This window comes from Bufo gargarizans, chromosome 11, assembly GCF_014858855.1.
Source record: "Bufo gargarizans isolate SCDJY-AF-19 chromosome 11, ASM1485885v1, whole genome shotgun sequence".
In the NCBI taxonomy this organism is placed as follows: domain Eukaryota; kingdom Metazoa; phylum Chordata; class Amphibia; order Anura; family Bufonidae; genus Bufo; species Bufo gargarizans.
Genome location: NC_058090.1, coordinates 8,068,652 through 8,095,230, shown reverse-complemented (window position 1 = coordinate 8,095,230; position 26,579 = coordinate 8,068,652). Strand labels below are relative to the sequence as shown.

Below are 26,579 nucleotides of genomic sequence, written 5' to 3'. Positions count from 1 at the left end.
GGCTGCATTGTCAGTGATGTCACCGCTGATCTCTAGTGAATGGGTAGGCTGTATTTTGCTACATTTGTGGTTATGGATATTTGATGAGTGGCGATTGCTCAGGATGTGCAGGTTCTGTGTGATCAGCGTTTCCACCTCATGTGACTGTTGCGGCATCATATGAATAATTTGCAGACTGCACAGGATTTCCAGGATATCATCTCGCTCTTCACTTATTAACGGAAGCTTCACTATACCCGACTAATGATTATAGCAGGGAACTGCGCAATCAGCACTACACTCCGGAGAGATGATAACCTTGAGGGCTGGGGGGGGGGGGGGGGGGGGGTCTCAGTTTCTATGCAACATGGGCATAACCCAATGCAGTTTATTGGATTAGTTTTTTCATCATGAATATTCTTGGTGCCGCCAACTAGGGATGAGCGAATTTCATATTTTGACATTCATTTTCGATTCTTGTTGTGGCATTTACTGAATTGCGTTATGGATTCCGTTACCACGGACAAAAACGCAATTCTATGACAGAATGCCTTTAGAGCATGGATGTCAAACTCATGGCCCTCCAGATGTTGCAAAACTACAACTCCCATCATTCCCTGATAGCTGTAGTATGCCCAGGCATGATGGGAGTTGTAGTTTTGCAACAGCTGGAGGGCCACGAGTTTGACATCCCTGCTTTAGAGGCTGCAGATGGATACCAGGGAGCATCTTCCCCAGCCTTGCTGGATCCTTCCACACAGACAGCAGAAGCAATGCTGGTTTTAGCATATTAATGTAATTGTTACTCAAGCAATTCTCATTTTCTGCTTTGCCTTTATTACAATTTGCTTTTGCTGCATTAAAAAAAACAAAAATTGATTGTAAAATATTTACAAAAAAAACCCTCCTCCCCCATGCGTCTTTTCTAGGGACCTCCCAGAAATATGGCTTGTGCCCCTCCCTTCCGGAACGTGCACCGGGTACAAAGCCCCCCCCCCCCCCCCCCCCCCCTTGTGTACAGGTGATAGTCTGTTCGCGCTATGCTGCAATATCGGAAGTCGTTGGGTCGGTCCAGCCAAACCCAGAGAGAGACAAATATGGCGTCTGCCCCAGATCATCCAGTGGTGGGTCTAGAGAAAGTCCAGCTCGTTCATGGCCGCGTCCTGCGCGCTGGTCCGTTTGTACAGGAAGTGAAAGTCCAGCTTCTGCTCGTTCTTCAGCAGCCGGCATTTCACCTGCTGCGGGAAGGCGTCATCCGCGAGGCGCACGCAGCGGTCATTCACCAGCACAAAGAGTCCATACTTGTCCGGCTCAGACACCTCAAATTTTTCGGCACACTGGCAGACCACCTCCGCTACGCTCATGTCTGGTTTCGTGGCCAAGGTCCTGGTTTTAGAGTCCAGCTCCTCGAAGGAGATGGTGATGAAATCCTGCAACGGGAGGAGACGGCAAATTAAATGGGGGTTCAGTGTGGGCCGTGAGTGAACGCCTAGGAATGGGTTAGGAAATCGCTTAAGCGACAATTACCCCAAAAAGTTAATTGGGGAGCCATCCTATAATATGTAGGCCGCGTGTATGTCAGGATATGAGTGAAGGAGCTGTGAGCTTCTATTGGCTAATACGGGTCATGTGATGGTGCCGTATTTAAATTTTTTAGGACTATCTCAAGAACGGTATGTTCTAAAAAGCTGAGACCTTTATGAAAACCTTCCTAGACATCCAATGTACCTCTGTGCCAAATATGCTGCAGATTGTGGTGTCTAATAACGAACCCCTGTACAGCATGGGGAACGACTGATCGCATAGCGATCGCTCCTCCCCATGCAGCAGGGGAGATCGCTGCGTGTAATAGCAGAAGACGATAGCCCTGGCCCCATAGAAGTGAATAGGGCTTCAGTGAAACGCATCGTATCCGCAAGCAAAAACGGATCAAAACGCATTGCACCTGCGCGGAAAAAAAACTGAACGCAATCGCAGACAAAACTGACTGAACTTGCAAAATGGTGCGAGTTTTACTGAACGCATCCGGAGCCGATCCGTAACGCGTGTGAAAGAGGCCGATCTCTGATCTCCTGACCTCATACACTGATTTGATGGGTATATCAGACTGACAGATTTTCCAGCAGATGATCGCTCATGAGCGAACGTTAGCGATCATGCGGCATTCTAAGGACTCATGCACGCAACCATGCCGTGTTTTGTGGTCCGCGGATGTCGCCCGTGTGCATTCCGCTAGTTTGCGGAACAGGTCGCCCACAAGAGAAACATAGGACAAGTTCTGCCTGCGTCTTTTGCGGCCCCGCGTCAAAGCCGCAAAGGATGCGGAACCAAACGACGTTCGTGTGCATGAGCCCTAATACTGCCTCCAAATGCCCGATAAACAAGCTTGTTCATCAGACAATTGTGATTTATAAGCATGCTTAAAAATCACAATGGTGTCGGCGGCAGTTTGCGCTGTGTAATGGCGATCTGCCGCCTGCGTGGGGACGAGTGATGGCGTAGCGATCGCTCCTCCCCATGTCACGGAGGACATCGCTCCATGTAATAGCAGCCTCCGCTAGCTATTCGACGATTGCCAGGAGGGAACGCTTCACTGCCAACAATCGTCTGCGGTATCGGAGCGTCCAACACACCTTTAAGCCTTATTAGTATCAATTTGATAAGAATTTAGCTATAATGTGCCCTGGAGCCACAGTCTGCAAATAGACTGATTTTATTTTTTTTAACCCCTGTATCTCAAAAACAGCTGAACATTGTCAATAAAGACCAGTTGAAAATTTTTTTTATAAAAGTAAAATGCAAAAATAAAAAATATTGCCCCGAAGATGTCCATAGTCCTTAATGTGGGTCCTGGAAATTTGGAATGCATCTGACCTGCTTAAATTAAAACATTAAGGGATCCTCACAATATAGAATTTTTTATTTTTTATCACCTAGACTTTGTGACAATATCCTGACCATGTGACAACACTGACTCCGCCCTCTGTGAAATCTATTATAAACTCCCTGCCCAGGTTACCTGTATGGAGGAACGCGAGACCTTGGCTTTATTGAGCGTGCGCCTCCGCTCCCAGCGGTGGATGGAGTCCTGAACCTCCAGGCTCAGCTGCCGAGTGACTGTGATTTTATCGTAATTCTTGATATGTTCCAGAGCTCCATAGGTTGTCGTTAGATAATAGGAGCCTGTAGAGGAATCGGTGTGTGTTAGTGTCACTGATGGACCCTTCCAAAAACCACCCCTGCCCAAGGAAGATTGCGTTAAAAACCTGTCAATTTAAATTGGTTGCATGCAGTACCTCAATATCACCATTAGATGGCACTGCTGCATCCAGCTATGCCCTATATGAGGGATACAGGCTGCCCACAGCGCTACTGAACAGAACTGACTGCGCCGATTGGCTTTCTGAATCATGGAGCTGGGTCTTGGGGGGGCGCCGATTGCCAGGTCCTTACCTTCTCCAAGCTGCAGAGCGGGGTCCATCAGCTCCATCATGTATTCCACATCTAGGAGAAGAGCTACAAGGTCACACTGGGCTAGAACATACATGAGAACCGGCAGGAAGTCATCAGCGCCATGGGGCTTCCCTAGAAGGAATACGTAGGGTTAAATAAAACTCCACATCCGTTATTAATAAACTTCCTGGAGAAGCGTCGCCCATCAAAAAAGACAGCACCGGTGTAGCAGAGTGGAGTTTGCGAGACAGAAACTATCCCTGTGCGTTATCTGTGGGACTGCAGGTGACATCTACAACATAATCTGTACTCCGTTATCACCGTGATATCTGTGGTGTTACATAGGACTGCATATAATAGCTACTGCATTAGCTTTACTCAGTTATCACTGTTATTTGTGGCGTTACATAGGACTGCAGGTAACATCTGCTACATTATCTGTGGTGTTACATAGGACTGCATATAATATCTACTGCATTATCTTTACTCAGTTATCACTGTGATATCTGTAGCATTACATAGGACTGCAGGTAACATCTGCTACATTATATGTGGTGTTACATAGGACTGCATATAATATCTACTGCATTAGCTTTACTCTGTTACCACTGTGTTATTTGTGGTGTTACATAGGACTGCAGGTAACATCTACTACATTATCTGTAATCACAGTTATAACTCTTAGTACAGATAATGTAATGGGTCTTACCTGCAGTCCTATGTAACACCACAGTGGCGTTACACAGGACTGCAGACAACATCTAGTACATTATCTGTACCCAGAGAACTATCGCTGTATTATCTGTGGTGTTACATAGGACTGCAGGTGAGATCTACTACATTATCTGTGCTAAGAGTTATAACTGTGATTACAGATAATGCAGTAGATATTATATGCAGTCCTATGTAACACCACAAATAACACAGTGGTAACAGAGTAAAGCTAATGCAGTAGATATTATATGCAGTCCTATGTAACACCACAAATAACACAGTGGTAACAGAGTAAAGCTAATGCAGTAGATATTATATGCAGTCCTATGTAACGCCACAAATAACACAGTGGTAACAGAGTAAAGCTAATGCAGTAGATATTATATGCAGTCCTATGTAACGCCACAGATAATCTGGTGTAATACAGGATTTAGAGAGTTATCTGTGGCGTTACATAGGACTGCATATAATATCTACTGCATTAGCTTTACTCTGTTACCACTTTTATTTGTGGTGTTACATAGGACTGCAGGTAACATCTACTACATTATCTGTAATCACAGTTATAACTCTTATTACAGATACTGTAGTAGATCTCACCTGCAGTCCTATGTAACACCACAGATAATACAGCGATAGTTCTCTGGGTACAGATAATGTATTAGATGTTGTCTGCAGTCCTGTGTAACACCACAGAGGTAACTGAGTAAAGCTAATGCAGTAGATATTATACGCAGTCCTATGCAACACCACAGATGACTCTCTAAATCCTGTATTACACCAACAGATTATCTGACCAATTTTCGTCCAATCAGACCAATAGTTGGTGTGTGTGTAAACGGCCATCTGACCACTGATAGGCCAGAAAATCTGTCAGATAATCTGTTGTTGTAATACTGGCCTATCTGACAGATTTTCTGACCAATCAGTGGTCAGATGGCTATTTACACACACACACACACACACCAACTATTGGTCTGATTGGACGAAAATTGGTCAGATAATCTGTTGGTGTAATACAGGGATTTAGAGAGATCAGTTATCTGTGGTGTTACATAGGACTGCAGGTAACATTTACATGATCTGTTATCACCGTGTTAGGTGGTATGAGAGGTGGTCACTTCCCCTCCCCCACACGCGGATCAGTTCTGGATCATAGTTTTGGTATACCAGAGCCTCCATACAACCTATGAGGTGACCCACACGATAGTACATACCTGGGTTTCCTGCCGCCATGGAGTCATAGATAAGTTTACAAGCCTTCAGGAGGTAGGTTATTTTCTTCTCTGGGGAGTAGGTCTTGTGCATGGTGCTAAACTTCTGCAGAATTTTCTCCATGACGCTGCTGTCCGGCACGCTGGTGGTGACCCCTAGGTCAGTGGTGGTCGTCTCCTGGATGACCTGCTGGTTCTCTGTGAGCAGCCTCAATGAGCCGTCCTTATTGTGGATCTCACGCAAATAACATTCAATGGCCGATTTCAGGGGCTTCAGGACACACTTGCAAAGAGCCGCCTCCACAATGGTATCTGCACAGAATAAGGGTGGTTACCAGGAGGTGGGATTTTTCAGCATATACATCTCTTTATAGCTTGTACAAGTATCACAACATTATATGTAGATCCTTGACCTTATCTAGAGTAACTTTCCTTACACTCCACTCATAACCAGAGCTGTTGCCACAATACAGCTAGTTCTCTGCAGTCTTCTGTCCCCTTATATAGCATTAGGGGTCTAGGAGGCCACAAGTAGAGGCTTAGATGTAGCTGCTAGCTATGAGCTGGCCATAAACACAAGATCTTTTTCTGCAGATCATCAGTAGATCAAGCTACAAGTAACTAAAATAAGTTGATCTGCACATCTTTGGCCAAGAGAAGAGGGAAGAAGATCAAAACAGTCTTACCTATTCTGTCGTCCGTGTAGATGGTATGATCCACCATGGACTTCAGTTCCGTGCTTTGCACCAGGTAACTCTTCAGTTGGGTCATCATCAGCCGGATCTCCTGGAGCATTTCGGTACTGGAGCTCTGTTTGGCCATCATCTCCAGACTGTACGCTTTATAGTCCTGGACCAAGTTTCCAAAGTAGGAGTCTTTATCATGAGCCAGCTCCGTGATCTTCTTCTGGAGCTTCCGGTCTGCAGACATGAAGGCAGTAAAGACGTTGGTAATGGATACGATTGACAACCGGTTCTTGGCCCGGTCCAGCATGAACGACTGTGACTTCTTGATTGAGGCACTTGCACGTGGTTCAGAGTCTTCTTCCGCGCTGCTGGTGGAATAGGAATCTGCCTCTGGCTTTGCCAATGTAGGATCTGAACCATGTGAAGGCAGAGGTGGATTAGAGGTCCTCGGCAATGGGTTGGACAACTGCTTATGCCTTGACATCTTCCTGTCGGCAGCTTTTCCTTTTGCAATTTTGGAAAGTGTTTCAGTCTCTAAGACACCTGTAGTATCCACTTTGCCTTTATCAGGTGTCACAGATGATAACCTGGAGGAAAGCCTCCTTGTTCTTGGCGGTGGTACTGGACGACTCTTCTTCCCATTCTCCAATGTTGCACTGTGCTGCTCGGCTGATGCCCCGGTCTTGTTGCTTGTAGGGCTGTCAGGTTTTGAAGCAGCCAGGTTTGGACTACTTCCATCTACCTTATCCTTCATTGAAAAAATAGTTCCTTTATTCTCAGGACCCTTACCGGACTGTCGCCTTCTCGGCACAGCAGGAGGAGCACGAACTGGTGTTGGAGTCTGTGGTCCTTGTTGATGAGAGTCATTACTGAATACGTTGATTTTCATGGTTTCCACGGGTTCCTTAAGAAGGTCTACATCAGTGGAAGGAACTGGAGATCCCTCAACCTGGTGGTCTTCCTGGTCTTTGGTGTTGGAAGTAAAAGAAAGGAGTTGGGAGTGTGTTTGTGAAGGAAGAGTAAAAGAGATGGACGTAGATGGAGAAGAAGCGAGACTGGATTCAGTTGCAGAAAGAAGATCAGGTGAGGGTACCAAGATAAGATCAGATGCAGTACTACAAGTGGGATGGTCAACTGGAGAAGAGCGATCAGGTAGATCCACAGGGTTGGGTATGGAAATATTAGGCAAGGAGCATAAATTTAGAGATTGAGGAGGTTCAGAAGAGGAATATTGAATAAGAGACTCAGCTGGAGGAAGCTCAGAATGGGTCTCAGATGTGGGAGGCTCAGTTGGAGGAAGCTCAGTAGGGGTTTCAGATGGAGGCGGCTCAGTAGGGGTTTCAGATGGAGGCGGCTCAGTAGGATTTTCAGGTGTAGGAGGTTCAGGAGTGGTCTCTGATTTAGGAGGCTCAGCTAGAGGAAGTTCTGTTGAAGGCGTCTCTGAAGGTGACTGACATTCAGATGTGGATGGTCCTGACTGTGTAGGAGATCTTAACGGGCATGAGTCAGATTGTGGACGTATATAATTTGGAGGAGGAGCAGATGGAGGAACAGAGGGCAGAGGAGGCTTATGTAACGTAGGGGGTGGGGGAGGAGGAGGTCTCCGATGCATGACTTTGGGCTTCTGAATTTCAGGCTTCGCAATACAGTTCATAAGAGGAAGTTTTTTAGAAGTGTCCACATTGCTACATTCTTCTATAAATATTGGGCTGACAAACCACATCCGGTCGTTTCCAGCAGAGATCTCTATTTCGCATGTACAGTCACCGAATTCACTAGAACCGTGTTGCGTTCGGCCGATGTCGTTACTCCGGAGATTCCCGAGAGCAGCAGATTTCCCAGACTGAGAGATACTTGAAGGGTTTTTATTTTTTAAGGAAGAATCCCAGAATCCTGTGCAAGAAAATAAAATACAGGAATTCATGGTTTTATAAAACAAGGGGGGACATGGTCCAAAATTGTAATAGGATAATAGATTTATACATCAGTGGGAGCTACAATTTCTGATATAGAGCTACAGTTCTGTCTGCCTGCAGCCACCACTAGAGGGAGCTCACTGCATACCTTGAATAACTGTATACAGAAGCTCTTGTGCTCCCACTAGTGGTGGTTGCAGGTAGCCAGAATTGTATCATGTAAATGTCTATGCAGAGCAGAACATCCGTTACTCTGCATCACAAAAATTGAGCTGTGACCCCTATGGAGATATTTTACATGTTGGGCCTAAAAATGACATGTTGGTATAAGGGGGAGATTCACTTTAAGATTATTTGGGGGAGGGTATGATATTGCAGCTGGTGGTTCTCTTAGGGCAGTGTTTCCCAACCAATGTGCCTCCAGCTGTTTCAAAACTACAACTCCCAGCATGCCCGCACAGCCAAAGGCTGACAAGGCATGCTGGAAGTTGTAGTTTTGCAACAACTGGAGGCACACTGGTTGGGAAACACTGTCTTAGGGTTCTATGATGCAGTGAGTTTCAGCATATTTAAGTACAATACAGTAGACATTTTGTCGGGCAGGAACTCACAGCATCGTAAATCTTTATGAATCTGCGAGTTCGAGCTAGATGAGCCGCAGTTAGGCCAGGAACAGGGTCAGTCACAGGGACCGTTAGCCTAGAGTGCACATGACCATCTAAAACCTCCTACTGGAGAAGCTCTGGAAGTTCCTGCGTGTAGGCCAACTACCAGTTGCATCAGGAGTAACCCTAGAAAGGTGTGTTAGTATATCAAACTACAACACCCAGCAAGCCTCGAGAGCCTCACCGCATGCTGGGAGTTGCAGTTTCACAAGAGTGGGATGGTTCTTTTGCTCACCTGTGCCAAGGTTGGAAATCTCTTCCAGATCTAGTAGGCTTTGGGCACCAGATATGGCAGGCGGCAGTTTCAGGACAGACGGTAAAATGTCTCTAAAAAGAGAGAGGATTGTAGTTGATGTCATATTGCTCGTTTCCAGGAAGACACGCGTTTCGGGCAAAAACATCTTACTCTAACCTGGAAGTTTCATTAAAATACACAAAAAAGACATAAAGGAAGTAAGGATAGGGAAGATGACAAACCACAAACGTACATCCCGTGGATCCTCTCTCACTTAGACTCCTTAACCCCTATTCACAGGAAAGGGGATAAGTGTCTGAACAGCGGGGGTCCGACCCCTGGTGCTTTCCCCATCACAAGAACAGGGATGCACGCTCTCCCGTTTGAATGGAGCGATGGTCATGCATGCGCCTTGCCACTCTATGGGAAGATAGCGGAGCGCTTGTACTCATCTATCTCTGGCAGTGCCATAGAGCTGGATGGAGCAGCGGACAGGAATGCATGTCTGTCCCGCCATTCAAACAAGGAGCAAAAGCCCCCCCCACTCACGTGATCGCACTGATCAGACATTTAACCCTTTCCTAGGGATAAGTTGCCTTATTAGGACAGTCCCTTTAAAGGGAACCTGTCACCATGAAAATGCAGTGTAATCTCCAAGCAGCATGTTATAGAGCAGGAGGAGCTGGGCAGACTGATATATAGTCTTATGGAAAAAAAACTATTCTTTAAAACTTGTATTTTATTCATTTAAATTCCTCTTCATTCTGGGCTTTGAAGTCCGGGAGGCGGTCCTATCAGTGACTGACAGCCTTCCCTCTATGAGGAGGCGGTCCTATCAGTGACTGACAGCCTTCCCTCTATGAGGAGGCGGTCCTATCAGTGACTGACAGCCTTCCCTCTATGAGGAGGCGGTCCTATCAGTGACTGACAGCCTTCCCTCTATGAGGAGGCGGTCCTATCAGTGACTGACAGCCTTCCCTCTATGAGGAGGCGGTCCTATCAGTGACTGACAGCCTTCCCTCTATGACTGTGTATACAGAGAGCTGTCAATCACTGATAGGACCGCCTCCCGGACTTCAGAGCCGAGAATAAAAAACAGGTTCTACTAAATCTTTTCCTGGTCCATCATCATGTGAGCACAGTACGATAGATCCGCTATCACATACGAACGGACTATCATAAAACACTATGTTGCAGTCAGTTTGGGTCAGGGGATCTGTGGTCGGCCAGGAGGAGGTGACCAAAATGCAGCCTGTGTTTCCCGGGCCGGTCATGGCCGTGTAAATCAGCCCTAAATCACAGGGAAGATGTTGTATATTATTAGATTCCTTGTATCTGCACTCATTGTTGTTTATGTATCAGTATGTATCTCTTTATTTATATTGTAGTGCAATTTGATATTCAGCCCAAGGGGCCTCAGGCTGGGCTGCCGCCTTTTCACGGCAGTCCGGTCTAAGGGCTGCATGGGTCCCCCGTGCAGTGGAGAGTGGGGGCTCGGCTATCACATGAGAGCCGCGCTCCTGCTGTAACAGCCCGCACCAGCAGGAATGCCGATGTGGGCTGTTTAACCCCTTACATGGCGCCCACCACATGTAAGCATCAGCACCCCGCAAATGCGATTGTGTAAAGGCAGGCTGGGACCTGGTGTAGGCCCCAAGCCAGCCTTGAGTATTTTCCGGCAGGCTGCTCCTCTAGCACAGCCTGCTGTTCAATGTCCGTATAGTATAGGGATAGTGCATTGTATTTTAGAAGAAATTCTAAAGATTTCCTCTTATAGTCCCCTTGTGGGACAATTAAAAATGGAAAGAATGGCGTGGTATTAAACAAGCAGGAAGTGCTCAAACCCACATGCAGTTGTGCATATATATATATAGGGAAGCAAATCCTGCACTTGTTGCCCGTTGCTAATGATGATCCCCAGCAAAAATGCATACGGTGGAGGATGCCCGCAGTGAACCACAAGTACCACAGTAGACATCCTCCACAAGATAGTAATAAATCAATATAGCAATATAACAAAATGATAGCAAAGACAGGTGCACTCTGCGACTCTGCGGTCTTACTAAACCCTCAAACAGATTTTAAAACAGTTATTTTAATTACAAGTAAAAGTTACGTTTTATGACTACAAGTAAAGCAATTTCTAGTCATAAAAGACTATTTGTAAATAATTGACCCTTAATAATAAAAGTTATAGAAAGGACGCGGTTTCATTAGAAACACGTAAGCGTCGAACAGGAAATGTGCATTGTGACAATAGTTTATTCTGTGCAATCGAGCGGATGATTGTAATGTTGAATAATGGAGCAATTGCACTCTAAGGAAAAACTATGAGCGACGGGGGTGGGGTCGTCTCATGAACGCCACATGCGATTTGTGCAATACCGGTGAGCCAACCCCATGGTTTATCTATGTGTGTGGACAAGGGGAAGTTTCCCAACTACAGGCAGAGGAGAGGCCGAGCTACCCCCAAGCCACAGACTGACAGCGCTAGCGGGTGCCTACAATGAGACAAGGAGCGGCTGCGCTGCCTCCGAACCTCAAGGTTTTCCTTCCCATAAAAGTAAAACAAAAATGTCCTAAGTGAAGTCCATGCCAAGACTGCAGCGCCTGGTGCCAAGCACATCACAGGAGGCGCCGACAGAAACTAAACCTGTGCTGCCCTGATGTAGCGCAAACACCACAGAAGTGATGGTCAGGCACAGGCTGGATAGAGGACTTCATCTTAAAGGGGTTCTCCGAGACTTTTAAACAAATGAATTGTCCTCAGGATAGGTCGTCAGTATCTGATCAGCGGACACGGCGACTCCACCAGCAGAATAGCGAGTGCAGCTCTGGAGTATAATACAGAATAAGTAATGTAATGTATGTACACAGTGACTGCACCAGCAGAATAGTGAGTGCAGCTCTGGAGTATAATGCAGGATCTAACTCAGGATCAGTACAGGATAAGTAATGTATGTACACAGTGACTCCACCAGCAGAATAGCGAGTGCAGCTCTGGAGTATAATACAGGATGTAACTCAGGATCAGTACAGGATAAGTGATGTATGTACACAGTGACTGCACCAGTAGAATAGTGAGCGCAGCTCTGGAGTATAATACAGGATGTAACTCAGGATCAGTACAGGATAAGTAATGTAATGTATGTACACAGTGACTCCACCAGCAGAATAGCGAGTGCAGCTCTGGAGTATAATACAGGATGTAACTCAGGATCAGTACAGGATAAGTAATGTATGTACACAGTGAATCCACCAGCAGAATAGCGAGTGCAGCTCTGGAGTATAATACAGGATGTAACTCAGGATCAGTACAGGATAAGTAATGTATGTACACAGTGAATCCACCAGCAGAATAGCGAGTGCAGCTCTGGAGTAAAATACAGGATAACATTACTTAGGGTCCATTCACACGTCAGTTTTGCGAAACGGGTGCAGACCTATTCATTTTCAACGGGTCCACAAAAGATGCAGACAGCACTTCCGTTTCGCGGCCCCACAAAAAAATAAAAATAAAGAACATGTCCTATTCTTGTCCTAATCCACGGACAAGAAAAGGCATTTCTATTATAGTGCTGGCCACGTGCGGTCCGCAAAACAGTTGCAGACATGTGAATGGACCCTTATCCTGTACTGATCCTAAGTTACATCCTGCACTATACTCCAGAGCTGCACTCACTATTCTGCTGGTGCAGTCACTGTGTACATACATTACTTATCCTGTACTGATGCTAAGGTACCTGCTAAATTATTCTTCAGAGCTGCACTCACTATTCTGCTGGTGGAGTCACTGTGTACATACATTACATTACTTATCCTGTACTGATCCTGAGGTACCTGCTAAATTATTCTTCAGAGCTGCACTCACTATTCTGCTGGTTGTTATTATAAAAGGTTAGCGTTCCCTACTTGTGGCTTCGTACAGCTGCATAGTACTCCGGCCGGTGTATACCTTGCACTGGTTCACTTACCTGCTTACACAGTAGAACGCCACCAGCTTAAATATATCTTTAAACACCAACACGGAGCCCTCCACGTTCACCACTAGGGGGAGACGAGAAGCAGACATGTGAGAAGTGACGGACAGGATGACATATAATACTCTGCAGACTGACACTGATCATTTCATTGCTGCAGTCATTTGTAACATGGACAATCCTATCTGCTGCAATCACTAGTGCCAGTGTACTACAAGTCTCAGCATGCAGGTGATACTATGTAACAGCACACATAAAAGGTGCCAAATGACACCCTCAGCTCTGCTAAATCTGTGTAAATGCAATAGTATAGGTCATCTGTAACACTGCAGCCACTCTGGTACACAGGGTGACAGGCGTCCTTGGCGCTATGGTTGGTGGCGGGCAGCCAGTTGATGACACACGCCGCACTCACTTCCCTTATTACGTTTGTCAGAAAGCAGATTACACTTGTGATGGAGAGAACGCACATAGCACCGCCACCCGCGCTCTGTCACACTGTCCTCGTGTCAATTCACACAGGCTTAAAGGGGTTGTCCCATAAAACATATTCTACATTTTTCAAACCAGCACCTGGATCTGAAAAATTTTGTAATTGCATGTAATTAAAAATTTTGTATAGCCAGCGAGTTATTTAATAAAATGTTTCTGTATAGCGCCACCTGCTGTTTGTTATTTTCTCTGTCCATCTTGCTGAGGTGGTCGCACATACTCCGTTCCATCATCCAGATCTACAGTTAGATACTATAACCATTACAGGGAGTGTGCTGCTGCAGCAGAAAATACACCGCCGCCACCACCACCACCGAACCCCCCCCCCCCCCCCCCCCCCGAGCTGTGATTGGGGAAGAGCTGCAGCAGAAAGGACACACACCCTGAGCTGTCCTAGGGAAAGAAAGCTGCAGCAAAAACAACACCCCTCTGAGCTGTGATAAAGAGAAAGATTCAGCAGAAAGGACACATCCCCGAGCTGCGATAGGGGGAGAGCTGCAGCAGAAAGGACACATCCCCATGAATTTCCTGCTTGAAATATATCTAGCAGAACAATTGAAGCAATGAATGAGGAGATCTCTGGATCCATGTGAGGTGCAGGGCTGGTTCTAGCTTTATTATTGTCATGTTCTACATGTCCTGGGATAAACACTAAGTCCTGTCACATCACAGGCCCTGCCCCCTGTGCAAAAATCTAGGACTACAACATAGACCTGTGTCCTGTAGACTAAACAATACCCATAAGGACCTGTCTTATTGTACAGGTTCTGCAGCATTCTAATATTTCAATATCTCTGCTAGTTGTCAGTGAGTGGGGACATATTGTTTACATCCATCAGGAAAGGGCTCAGTCTAATGGTCAATTTATGATGACATCATAAGAACAGCAGCACAGAGTATTTCAGGACAGATATTTACTTATATTTGTTAGCACAGTGAAACTTACTTGTTTTCTCCTCTCTAATGTTGTAACGGAGAACGTCGGCCGCTTCTCTACACTCCGAGAGACGGACCCAGAGAACCATACCCTTCACCTCCACATCCCGGGTGACCAAGAAGACCTGCCACATCCAGACACAAGGTTACCAGAGCTTAGTGTATCCAAACCCATCAAGCGCGATACTGTCTGCTGATCTTCTGTATCCAAGTCTATAATGTGTGATACTGTCTGCTGATATTCTGTATCTAATCCTATTATGTGTGATACTGTCTGCTGAACTTCTGTATCTCATCCCATCATGTGTGATACTCTCTACTGAGCCGTTATATGTAAGATCATCATGTTCGATTCAGTCCTACAACCACACAGCACTACTACTCCATCATGTAATGTCACTGGATTTCATTACACAATCATCTCCAGGGACGCCGCGCTGCTGCAGCGCTTGCACATCTGGACATGGGGGTGTAATACTGTATAATTCCAGAAGGTCTGAGACAATGCAGAGACACCTGCGGACCCCAACAGTGACCTTCACCCTGAGACTATTAAAGAGGCTCTGTCAGCATGATCAACCCTATTAAACCAGACATACTGCCTGGTAGGACTCATCATGCTGAATAAAACGATACCTTTCATTTGTCTGTACGATAATCAGCTGCAGAGATAGCTGCCTTTTTATTCATATGTAAATAAGCAAGTTCGAGCACCAGGGGGCTGGGCCTGAATCCTTGGAGCACTGCTTTGTAATACTCCCCTGTGCTGCATACTCCCACCTCCCCTTGATTGACATGGCTAGACATCAGCATGCAGAGGGCAGAGTTGTGTCCTAGCATGTACACATCATATACACTATGTACTATAGCTTTACCACACTGAGATCTGCGTAGAAAGCTAATCTACATATTACTGTTGTATTCACAGACACAATATATGATTATAATGACACCAGTAATATGTGTCAGCTTTCGGAGCATAGAAAAACCATTTGTCTCATGTGGAAAAGCTATACTGTAGCTTAGTAATAAGTGCTCAGCCTTGTATGTAGAGATCATAAGTTCAAGTCCATGGAGAGACTTATAAATATTTTCTTTTCACTTTTTTTTTTGCTGCCTTATTTCACCTGTAATAAAAAAGCTATACTATAATAAAAACAATAATAATAACAATAATAATAATAATAATAATAATACTACATACTATATCTAGATTTTTTTTCTTTTCTTAGAAACCTAAAACCTACTGCTGGTTTATTCACAAGCCCAATATATGATTATAAAGAAATCAGCAATGTTTCTTTTTTAAAGCACAAAAAACTAAAACATTCTCAATATGAGAAGGATATAGGCTTTTATTATAGATTAAGGCTACATGCACACGACCGTGCTGTTTTTTGCGGTCCGCAAACAACGGAAGCCGCACGTGTGCCTTCCGCAATTTGCGGAACGGAACGGGCGGCCATTGATATAACTGCCTATTCTTGTCCATTTTGCGGACAAGAATAGGACAGGTTATATATTTTTTGCGGTGCCGGGGAACGGAGCCACGGATGCGGACAGCACACAGAGTGCTGTCCGCATTTTTTGCGGCTCGGATGCAGACCCAAACAACGGCCGTGTGCATGAGGCCTAAATGTGGAAGAAAAAACCTGAAGAAAAATAAAAAAATCTGTAAAGTGTCTCCCAAAATTCAAAACGTATCACTAAGCTACAGCATTGACAGAAAAGGCTTTTATTTTCTGTGTTTAGAAGCTGACACATATTACTGGTGTCATTATAATCATATATTGCGCCTGTAAATAAAGCAGTAATATGTAGATTAGCTTTCTGAGCCGATCTCAGAGTGGTAAAGCTATAGTACATAGTGTATATGCTATGTAGATTCTAAGTCACAGCTCTGCCCTCCGCATGCTGATGTCTAGCCCAATCAATCAAAAGGAGCTTGGAGTGTGCAGAGCACAGGGGGTGTTACAAAGCAGTGCTCAAAGGATTCAGCCCAGCCCCCTGGTGCTCCAACTTTGCATATGAATAAAACTGCAGATATCTCTGCAGCTATTTAGCATAGAGATGATAGAAAGGTATTGTTTCAATCAGTATGATGATCCTTACCAGGCGGTAGTTTAATAGGGTTGTTCATGCTGACAGGAAGTACACCTGCTGTGGTGCATCACACATCCATAAGTGGGGCCAGTCCTTAACTTGTTGCTTTCATCGTTAACCCCAGTGTTATACACTTTAAAAAAAAAAAAAACTTAAAAATGTGTTAAACCTAAAAACTTAGGTTAAATCTGTTGTCCAAAGATTTTTTATGTATATAATTAGGGACACGGTTAAAAAACTAAAAATTATACTTCTGCCCCGCATACCTCTGTTCCAAGCTTTGTTGCTCTGACTGCGGAACTGATTGGCTGCAGCAGTATACAAGCCAATCAGTGCACCATATACCGCCAAGATCAGTATTTAGCTGCAGTGGTCATGTGCCGAAGCCAATCTTTGCTTGCCGTCAGTGAATGAAAACTATATAAAAACCTGGACAGAGCCAATAGTTCACACACAACTGAGGGTTTGTTACAATGTATAAGTGCAAATCCCAAAGAATTAAACACGTCATCTCTCCCGTCGATGACCTGCGATGTGATACATTGTAACAAACTGCACATAATTAAACATCTGTCTATGGAAAAGGCAATCCAATTGTAGCAAAAAAGATCGGGCGGTTTTACTCGACACCCCGTCACCACTTACCCCAGAAGCCTCCCTGCGCAGTATCTCCACCGCCTGCTGCGCTCCCATACAGAGCTGCAGCCACACCGGGCAGGTTTTGATGAGCCGATCCAGGATGCTGATACCAGAGGACAACAGCTGGCCGTTCAGTAATTGACCCGGGGCACACGTGGGCTCCATGACTCTGACATCTGTAGGACTTAAAGGAACAGCACTATAAATATCATTATTTCGGGTCATGGGACCGGTAATATTCTTTATCTCAAACAGTAGTGATGTCAAGAGAGCTGAGCTCATATGTCATTGTATAGGTCTATTCTGTTTTACTCAACAAAACCTGTAACTGTTCATCCTGAGCTTCCTGGTTCATGAATAGAATGCCAAACAACAGTAAAGACTGACAAGAGCAGAAGGGAGGAGGGAGAGCTATAGGGCTGTAAATCTAGCAAAGCATTTTATGTGCCATTCAGGGTCACCGGAAAGCTGGGTGATGGCAGATCATTGTCCGACTCAGGTCACTTTTTTCTGAGTTTCTCTTTAATTTGCAGTAATTTTAGACTGATCTGTCTGATGTCATTTGTCCTGACACAGAGTCTGGTTTCTATATCGCCCTGACACATTGTATAACCGCTGCCAGCCCTCCTACATGCCGTCATTGCACCAGGGATCCCACCAGTATGTCATCTGAAAATAATCCCAGTTACACAGCGCCATGAAATGTGTCAGCGATGAAATATAACCGCCGCTGCCGCGTGGAAAGGAGAAGGAAGCGGGATGGGTCTCACACAATTTCCAGCAGGTCTGATCCAGTGAACAGCGCCCTGTTCTCTCCTGGAACATCTGTTTTAAAGGAGATACTGTAGAATTTAACATTGTGTTATACTCCAGAGCTGCAGTCATAGTTCTGCTGTCCTTAATTGGAAACATTCACTAAGCTTATGGGCAGACACGCTGTATTAAGCTGAGCTTCCAACGTGTAGTACAGAGACTGATGCAAAGAGGACACTTCCCAAAACGTAAGTCACCAGAGCAAGCACCGTGCAGACACCGAACAAGCAAGGAATTGAGGGAGATCTGATGTCTGAAAGCTGCAGGACAGCTCTGGAGTAAAATACAGGGTGTAAGTCAGGATTAGTACAGGATAAGTAATGTATGTACACAGTGACTGCACCAGCAGAATAGTGAGTGCAGCTCTGGAGTATAATACAGGGTGTAAGTCAGGATTAGTACAGGATAAGTAATGTGTGTACACAGTGACTGCACCAGCAGAATAGTGAGTGCAGCTCTGGAGTATAATACAGGATGTAACTCAGGATAAGTAATGTATGTACACAGTGACTCCACCAGCAGAATAGTGAGTGCAGCTCTGGAGTATAATACAGGATGTAACCTGGGATCAGTACAGGATAAGTAATGTATGTGCACAGTGACTGCACCAGCAGAAAAGTGAGTGCAGCTCTGGAGTATAATACAGGATGTAACCTGGGATCAGTACAGAATAAGTAATGTATGCACACAGTGACTGCACCAACAGAACAGTGAGTGCAGCTCTGGAGTATATTACAGGATGTAACTCAGGATCAGTACAGGATAAGTAATGTATGTACACAGTGACTGCACCAGCAGAATAGTGAGTGCAGCTCTGGAGTATAATGCAGGGTGTAAGTCAGGATCAGTACAGGATAGGTAATGTAATGTATGTACACAGTGACTGCACCAACAGAACAGTGAGTGCAGCTCTGGAGTATAATACAGGATGTAACCTGGGATCAGTACAGGATAAGTAATGTATGTACACAGTGACTGCACCAACAGAACAGTGAGTGCAGCTCTGGAGTATAATACAGGGTGTAACTCAGGATCAGTACAGGATAAGTAATGTATGTACACAGTGACTGCACAAGCAGAATAGTGAGTGCAGCTCTGGAGTATATTACAGGATGTAACTCGGCATCTTTTGAGGACCCATGAAAAAAAATAATTGTGGAACAGATACGGACCCATTCATACAGTCGTGTGAATGAGCCCTTGGGATAAGTAATGACCTGGGTATTTATCCTCTAAACAGCAGAACTGTTGGTGTCACATTCAGGAGACCCCATTAGTACTTTAGAACAGTTTTCAGTGTTAGGGGGCTGCCAATACCAACTGCTGGACAGAAGTGTTAAAAGGGATGGTTTTGTTTTGTTACTAGAGAGGTTTAGGTGGAGAATTACCAGGTCGTTGCATTAAATCCATTCACGTAGCACAGAAATGAGGCACGAGGTGCACCTGGCCTCACCCTTCACATCTCAATCATTTTTCCCCTGATGTCATAGACAATATATTGGAACATGCCAGGATTTCCTCCAGCTTTTCCTCCTTATCTGCATCCTGCCGGAGTCTCCCCAGGTCTGAATGGAATGTCGGAGTCTTTCCTGTATGATACACAGCCCCTTCCGTTACAATGTGTCAGACCTTTGAGATCACAGGACTCCAGTTCTGCAACTTTCTAATACACTATGGGGGAGATTTATCAAAACTGGTGGAAAGGAAAACTTTGGAAGACGAAAGGTGAAAAGTGATTGGTTACCAGTTCTCCTTTCCATCAGTTTTGATAAATCTCCATCTTTGTGGTAGAATTCCTCACTATTTTTTTCTTTTAAATCTCTGCTTGCTGTTATTGAATGGTAATATTAGTTTATACCCAGACAGAGTACACACCCAATACTGCCCACAACTGAGACTTTGTTACAATTGTGTCCAGTCTGCACAATCAGTAGCTCTGATGGGCACTAGGCGGCTGTGTGCAAAACTGTAGCCATCTCATACCGCAAAAGTATCTTCTCCCCCAGCAAATTATTATACCAGAAGCCGCTTCCTCCCGGCGACCGTCAGATATCAGGAGCAGAACTGTAGGTCAGTACAAGGCAGGAGAGATCAGGCTACTGTTCTATTATACTACTACTATAGTGCAGAGCTATTCAGACACCACAGGGCGGTATGCAGCATTCCTCTCATTCTGCTCTCGCCAAGTCCATTGCTGGTTCAGCAGAATGCGAGTAATGGATTTTGCAGATTGGAAGGACTTTTTTTTAGTTTAAAGTTCCTCTTATTCAAACCACATTCTCCATCCTCATCTGCAGGGACGTACCAGGGCCCGCCACCACATTTACACTGCAGGGAACGTGATGCATCACAGACTCTACAGGAAAGGGTACAGAGGAGCAGCTTCTGCCGGGTACCGCATACAGGGGAGCCCCTGCCACCACATAGAGCATGCACTATCCCAAAGACCATACAGAGGAGTCTCCCATCAGCCCCCATGCTACCACCACAGATCGTACAGAATCACCACTACCTGCTCTATATGAAGGAGCCACCACCTCCCCATAGACCGGCACCTCCATCCCGTAGACCGTACAAAGGCATCAGCAGCTCCATACCATTGACCTACAGAGGAGTCAGAACCATCATCCCGTAGACCATACACCAGCACCTCCATCCCGTAGACCAGGCATGCGGCCCTCCAGCGGTTGCAAAACTACAACTCCCAGCATGCACGAACAGCCTACAGCTATTAGCCTACAGCAGGGCATTGTGGGAGTTGTAGTTTTACAACAGCTGGAGGGCCGCAGGTTGAGCATGCCTGCCGTAGACCATACAGAGGCCACCAGCACCTCCATCCCCTAGACCATACAGAGGCACCAGCACCTCCATCCCGTAGACCATACAGAGGCACCAGCACCTCCATCCCGTAGACCATACAGAGGCACCAGCACCTCCATCCCGTAGACCATATAGAGGAGCCCACACCTCCATCCAGGGGCATAGCTATAGGGGGTGCAGGGGCCCAAAGACCCTTTTGCCGCATAAGACACCTGTATTTTCAAAAGTGCATGCAGGTCAAGTAACACCTCTGGCTGGAGGGAAGGGGTTAGGTCAAGAATCTGGCATGGGAAGGGGAGGGGGGGTTGAATGTGGTGCCGAAGGCTATGTGCTGCTCTGTCCCTGGCCACAAATCACAGAGGGAAGGGGGAGCCCCAGGATAATCTCTTGCACCCCTGTGCCTCCATCCCATAGACCATGCACAGGCACCAGCACCTCCATGCCATAGATAATGTAGAAATGCAGATGTCAGGCCCCTCAGATGCAGGAAGCTTTGGGCAGGACTTGGGCTGTCGTTCTGCAGCTGCTGACTTGTATGTTAGACCAAGGTTTTGTTGCTGTTTCCTCTGGTTTCTACTACAAACATCAGACGATCGTGTTCTCATATCAGAGGTGTCTGCAGCAAGAAGAAAGATACTTGAGAAATGACCAAAATTAAAACCACACTGGTCTGACCAGCCTAATGTTCCATCCTCATCTGGTTACTGATGTCACAGAGTGAACGTGCACCCCGCGACAGAGGAACAGAAAGTGCTGCCTACAGCAGTGACCCCACCTGTATCTCACTATTCTGCTGGTGCAGTCACTGTGTACATACATTACTTATCCTGTACTCATCCTGAGTTACCTCCTGTATTATACTCCAGAGCTGCACTCACTATTCTGCTGGTGCAGTCACTGTGTACATACATTACTTATCCTGTACTGATCCTGAGTTACATCCTGTATTCTACTCCAGAGCTGCACTCACTATTCTGCTAGTGCAGTCACTGTGCACATACATTACTTATCCTGTACTCATCCTGAGTTACATCCTGTATTATACTCCAGAGCTGTACTCACTATTCTGCTGGTGCAGTCACTGTGTACATACATTACTTATCCTGTACTCATCCTGAGTTACATCCTGTATTATACTCCAGAGCTGCACTCACTGTTCTGCTGGTGCAGTCACTGTGTACATACATTACTTATCCTGTTCTGATCCTGAGTTACATCCTGTATTATACTCCAAAGCTGCACTCACTATTCTGCTGGTGCAGTCACTGTGCACATACATTACATTACTTATCCTGTACTGATCCTGAGTTCCATCCTGTATTATACTCCAGAGCTGCACTCACTGTTCTGCTGGTGCAGTCACTGTGTACATACATTACTTATCCTGTACTGATCCTGAGTTCCATCCTGTATTATACTCCAGAGCTGCACTCACTATTCTGCTGGTGCAGTCACTGTGTACATACATTACTTATCCTGTACTGATCCTGAGTTACATCCTGTGTTATACTCCAGAGCTGTACTCACTATTCTGCTGGTGCAGTCACTGTGTACATACATTACTTATCCTGTACTCATCCTGAGTTACATCCTGTATTATACTCCAGAGCTGCACTCACTGTTCTGCTGGTGCAGTCACTGTGTACATACATTACTTATCCTGTTCTGATCCTGAGTTACATCCTGTATTATACTCCAGAGCTGCACTCACTATTCTGCTGGTGCAGTCACTGTGCACATACATTACATTACTTATCCTGTACTGATCCTGAGTTCCATCCTGTATTATACTCCAGAGCTGCACTCACTGTTCTGCTGGTGCAGTCACTGTGTACATACATTACTTATCCTGTACTGATCCTGAGTTCCATCCTGTATTATACTCCAGAGCTGCACTCACTATTCTGCTGGTGCAGTCACTGTGTACATACATTACTTATCCTGTACTGATCCTGAGTTCCATCCTGTATTATACTCCAGAGCTGCACTCGCTGTTCTGCTGGTGCAGTCACTGTGTACAGACCTCAGGGCAGCAGCGCCCCTACTGGCCACTAATCATTATGACAATTATCATGATTTCAGCAGATAGATGCTGTATATAGAAATATCCCTTATTATCATCTGTAAGGTTTTTCAGCCCTATGGAAATTCCTGGACTACAGGTAACGCACTGCAGGGGTTGGTGCTGGGACATGTTACAGGATGTCAATGCTTTGCTTCCCTCTTATTTTTAGGGCAGCCCCCGGGTTCCTCCTCCATGATGCCAGCGGCTTCCTGTGTACGAGAGGTTTATACCAAGAATGAAAACCGGTAATTTCAGTTCACTTGTTACAGGAAATGCAGAGCTCACTGTGTATACTGTGCAGTGGAAACGAGTGACCCAGGAACTGTAGAGGTGAAGCCACGTGGCGGTATTATTAGCTTCTGCGGTAAGCAGGTTGTGCTCAATGCAGTCTCCTTACAGAAAGGTAATTTCCTATTCTATGAACTATCAGTGTCAATGGGGGGGGGGGGGGGGTCTTCCTACTAGGACCCCGCCAATCCCAGCCCTGCGCCACAACATGACATACAACAGGATTGTGGGGGTCACTGTGTAATAAAAAAGCACTGCCATATAGTAGACTGTGTCTCTACTCCACTATTTAATATCCGCTTGCTGTGAGTGAATGCTTGCACCCAGAGGCTGAAAACCCCTATAGACCCAAGAATGTTGTCAAGCTGAGGGTTTGTTACAATTGCATCCAGTCCAGAGATTCCTCTTTGCACTAGACATAGCAGAAATCTCTTTCCTGCATGGATAGTTTGTTACAGGCCCGATGCAAATGCTGCAACTGTGTGTCCATCACATGACCGCAACAGGCTTTTAGAATAGCTCTGCACTGAATGACAGCAAGCAGAGATCTTGAAAAGCTTTAAGAATGGCTACAGAAAGCAATATGGATAAACATCAAATAAAAAATGAATCTGATGAATGGGGTCATCCCATGAAAAACATGAACAGGATAGCTGGGGGTCCGGCCACTTGAACCTCCGCTGATCGTGAGCATGGGGGTCCCCGGGTCTCCTGAATGGAGTAGTAGTACACATACATAACCACCACTTCATTTTCTTTCTACAGGAGTGACGGAGATGGCCAACGTCTGGACTCCGCAGCCCGTGAATAGAGCGGAGGTCACACAGGTGCGGTGCTGCCCCATTCACACAGAGGACTTCAGGACCCCAGAGGTCAGACCCCCAGCAATCATACATTTATCACCTATCCTGATGTGAATGGGCCAACCCCTTTAAATTTGCAAAAACTGGAATAGCCACTTAAAGGGTTGGCTCATCTGGGACATTTAGAGAACAGGCCCCCCCCCAAAGTGAAGGAGACCACACCGCGCAGGCTCTCCATGCACTGACGAGAAAGCAGACTCAGCTATTATCAGAAGTCCCATAGCGGTGCATGGAGAGTGCACTGCGCAAGCGCAGCCACCCTTCCGTTCACTGCTACCGGACTGATGGAAATAGCCGATCCAGCGCTCCGCTATTTTCTGTACTCTCATAGACAGCGACTGCTCTCTGTTCTCATCAGGAGTCCTGTGGAAATAGGAGAGTCTGGGACCCGCACCGGTCTCACACTGGCGGCATATCCCGCGCTTTCACACTATAGGAAAGAGCGCCAGACTCTCTTGTGGCCAGGACTGCGGGAGTGCACACAGACACGCGTGCGCAGAAGCTCCCGTCTCGGCCACCTCGTATCTGCGCCGCAGTGGTGGTCGTAACCCCTGGATACGAGCAGTGTATAATGTGATGGAAAAATGAATCCAGCCAGCAAAGGAAGCAATATGGATAATCACTATACATTAGTAAGTGCCTTGTATTAGGTTTCTCTACATGATAAATGCCATTTGCTGCAGTGAGAGAACCCAACACACAAAGCATAATAAAATATTAAAGGAATCCTCCGATTTTTAAATTAAACAAGAGCCGCATGTGCTCATACTATGAAATACCTGCCAAGAACGGATTTGGTCTCTTAGACCTAATCTTGGAGTTCTTCATTTTTAGGGCTGTATGGCCTGTGTAATATGGAAGCCGGTTATAAACTTAGCTTATAGAACAGTCCCGAGTTCAACTCACCATAGACTTCTGTGGGGCGGCACTGTGCCAACCATATGCCTCCAACAGGAAAAAAATAAAAATAAAAAATGATGCCATATTGTAATGGAAGCTAAAATATATACAGTACACCCTGCCATAGAAGCATTTGGCACTATATGGCGTGGCAAGGGACTTCTTGTGGCTGCACAATGACTAAAGCCTCATTCACGGACAGCAAGCGTCCCCATTCATTTTAATGTGTGTATTCACACATCAGTGTTTTAGCGCGGTCCGTGTTTTTAGCACGGATGCATCCTCTATTTTGTCTGTGTTCACCGATCCATCACGCCCGTTAGGCCCCTTTCAGACGAGCGGACTCGCAGCGAGGCACCCGGCCTAAACTCCCATCGCTGCCGGGGGTCACATAGCATTATAATGCTTTGTAACCCTTAGGTCCCTTCCACACGAGCGTGATTTCCACGCGGGTGCCATGCGTGACGTGAACGCATAGCACCCGCACTGAATCCGGCACCATTCATTTCAATGGGGCTGTGCACATGAGTGTTGTTTTTCACGCATCACTTCTGCAATGCTTTGAAATCGCAGCATGTTCTATATTCTGCGTTTTTCATGCAGCCCTGGCCCCATAGAAGTGAATGGGGCTGCGTGAAAAACGCATTGCATCCGCAAGCAAGTGCGGGTGCGATGCGTTTTTCACTGATGGTTGCTAAGAGACGTTGTTTGTAAACATTCAGTTTTTTATCACGCGCGTGAAAAACGCATCAAAACGCATTGCACCCGCGCGGAAAAAAACTGAACTAAACGCAATCGCAGACAAAACTGACTTGTTTTAGTGCCAAAAATCGCAGCATTTTCACTGAACGCACCCTGAACGCATCCGGATCAAATCCATCACGCCCGTGTGAAACCAGCCTTAGGCCTTGTTCACACTTCAGTGTTTGGTCAGTGATTTCCATCAGTGATTTGTGAGCCAAAACCAGAAGTGGAGCCTCCACAGACATGAGGTAGAAGGGAAAGATCTGCTCCTGTTCTGTGTTTAGAGTTGCACCTGGTTTTGGCTCACAAATCACTGATGGAAATCACTGACCAAACACTGAAGTGTGAACGAGGCCTTACAGTTCTGGAATGTATTGGAGAACACAGAGCATTATGTCAGTATCGTCTAATACATTCCAGAACTGTAAGGGTTACATAGCACCATAAATCAAAATAAATGCTAAGTGACCCCAGCAGTGCTGGAAGTTCAGCCCGCAGCGAGACACCCGCTCGTCTGAAAGGGGCCTTATAGTCTATGGGTCTGTGAAAATCACGGATGCCATCCGCGTTTCATGGATCATTAGAAAGAGATGCTTTGAAAATTATTTTTCAGCTGTGCAGGGTCAGTGAAACACGGATGCAACACGGAGCCATCACTAACCACCTGAATCTTTAAGGCTTTAGGCCTCATTCACATTTCCATGTCAGCGTCACGTCTGTGAAAAAAAAAGGGCATGCGTTTCATCCGTGAAGAATCCGTGGTTGGTACGTGTGTCTGTTTTTACCATCCGTAATTCACTGACGTTGCTCAGCTGAAAGTTAATTTCCAAAGAATCTCCTATTTGTATTCAGTGAAAAACGGGCGCAACACAGATGTGCGTCAGTGATTTTCACGGATCCATAGACTTCAATGGGCATCCTTGGTCCGCATCACGCATCAAAGTAGTGCATATCCCTGTGATTTTTTTTTTTACTAACCCACAGTCAGTAAAAAAAAATAAAAAATACTGAAATGTGAGCAGACACATTTAAACCAATGGGTACATGTGGTGTCTGCAGAAAATGCGGACAGCA

The 26,579-nt window shown here is 45.8% G+C and overlaps 1 protein-coding gene across 2 annotated transcripts in view; it reads right to left on the bottom strand.

The window, feature by feature from the left end:
- Positions 1-690: 690 nt before the first annotated feature.
- RIN3 (Ras and Rab interactor 3) overlaps positions 691-26,579 on the bottom strand; it is a 36,670-nt gene continuing 10,781 nt past the window's right edge. For both annotated transcript variants that reach the window (XM_044271678.1, XM_044271676.1), the window contains exons 2-10: positions 17,019-17,196; positions 14,281-14,395; positions 12,837-12,909; positions 8,863-8,954; positions 6,047-7,939; positions 5,364-5,672; positions 3,433-3,564; positions 2,999-3,162; positions 691-1,409 (exon numbers count right to left, since the gene is read on the bottom strand). In XM_044271678.1, coding sequence (XP_044127613.1) covers positions 1,110-1,409; positions 2,999-3,162; positions 3,433-3,564; positions 5,364-5,672; positions 6,047-7,939; positions 8,863-8,954; positions 12,837-12,909; positions 14,281-14,395; positions 17,019-17,196 — 3,256 coding nt within the window. In that variant the 3' untranslated portion in view covers positions 691-1,109. The remainder of the gene's footprint in view (positions 1,410-2,998; positions 3,163-3,432; positions 3,565-5,363; positions 5,673-6,046; positions 7,940-8,862; positions 8,955-12,836; positions 12,910-14,280; positions 14,396-17,018; positions 17,197-26,579) is intronic.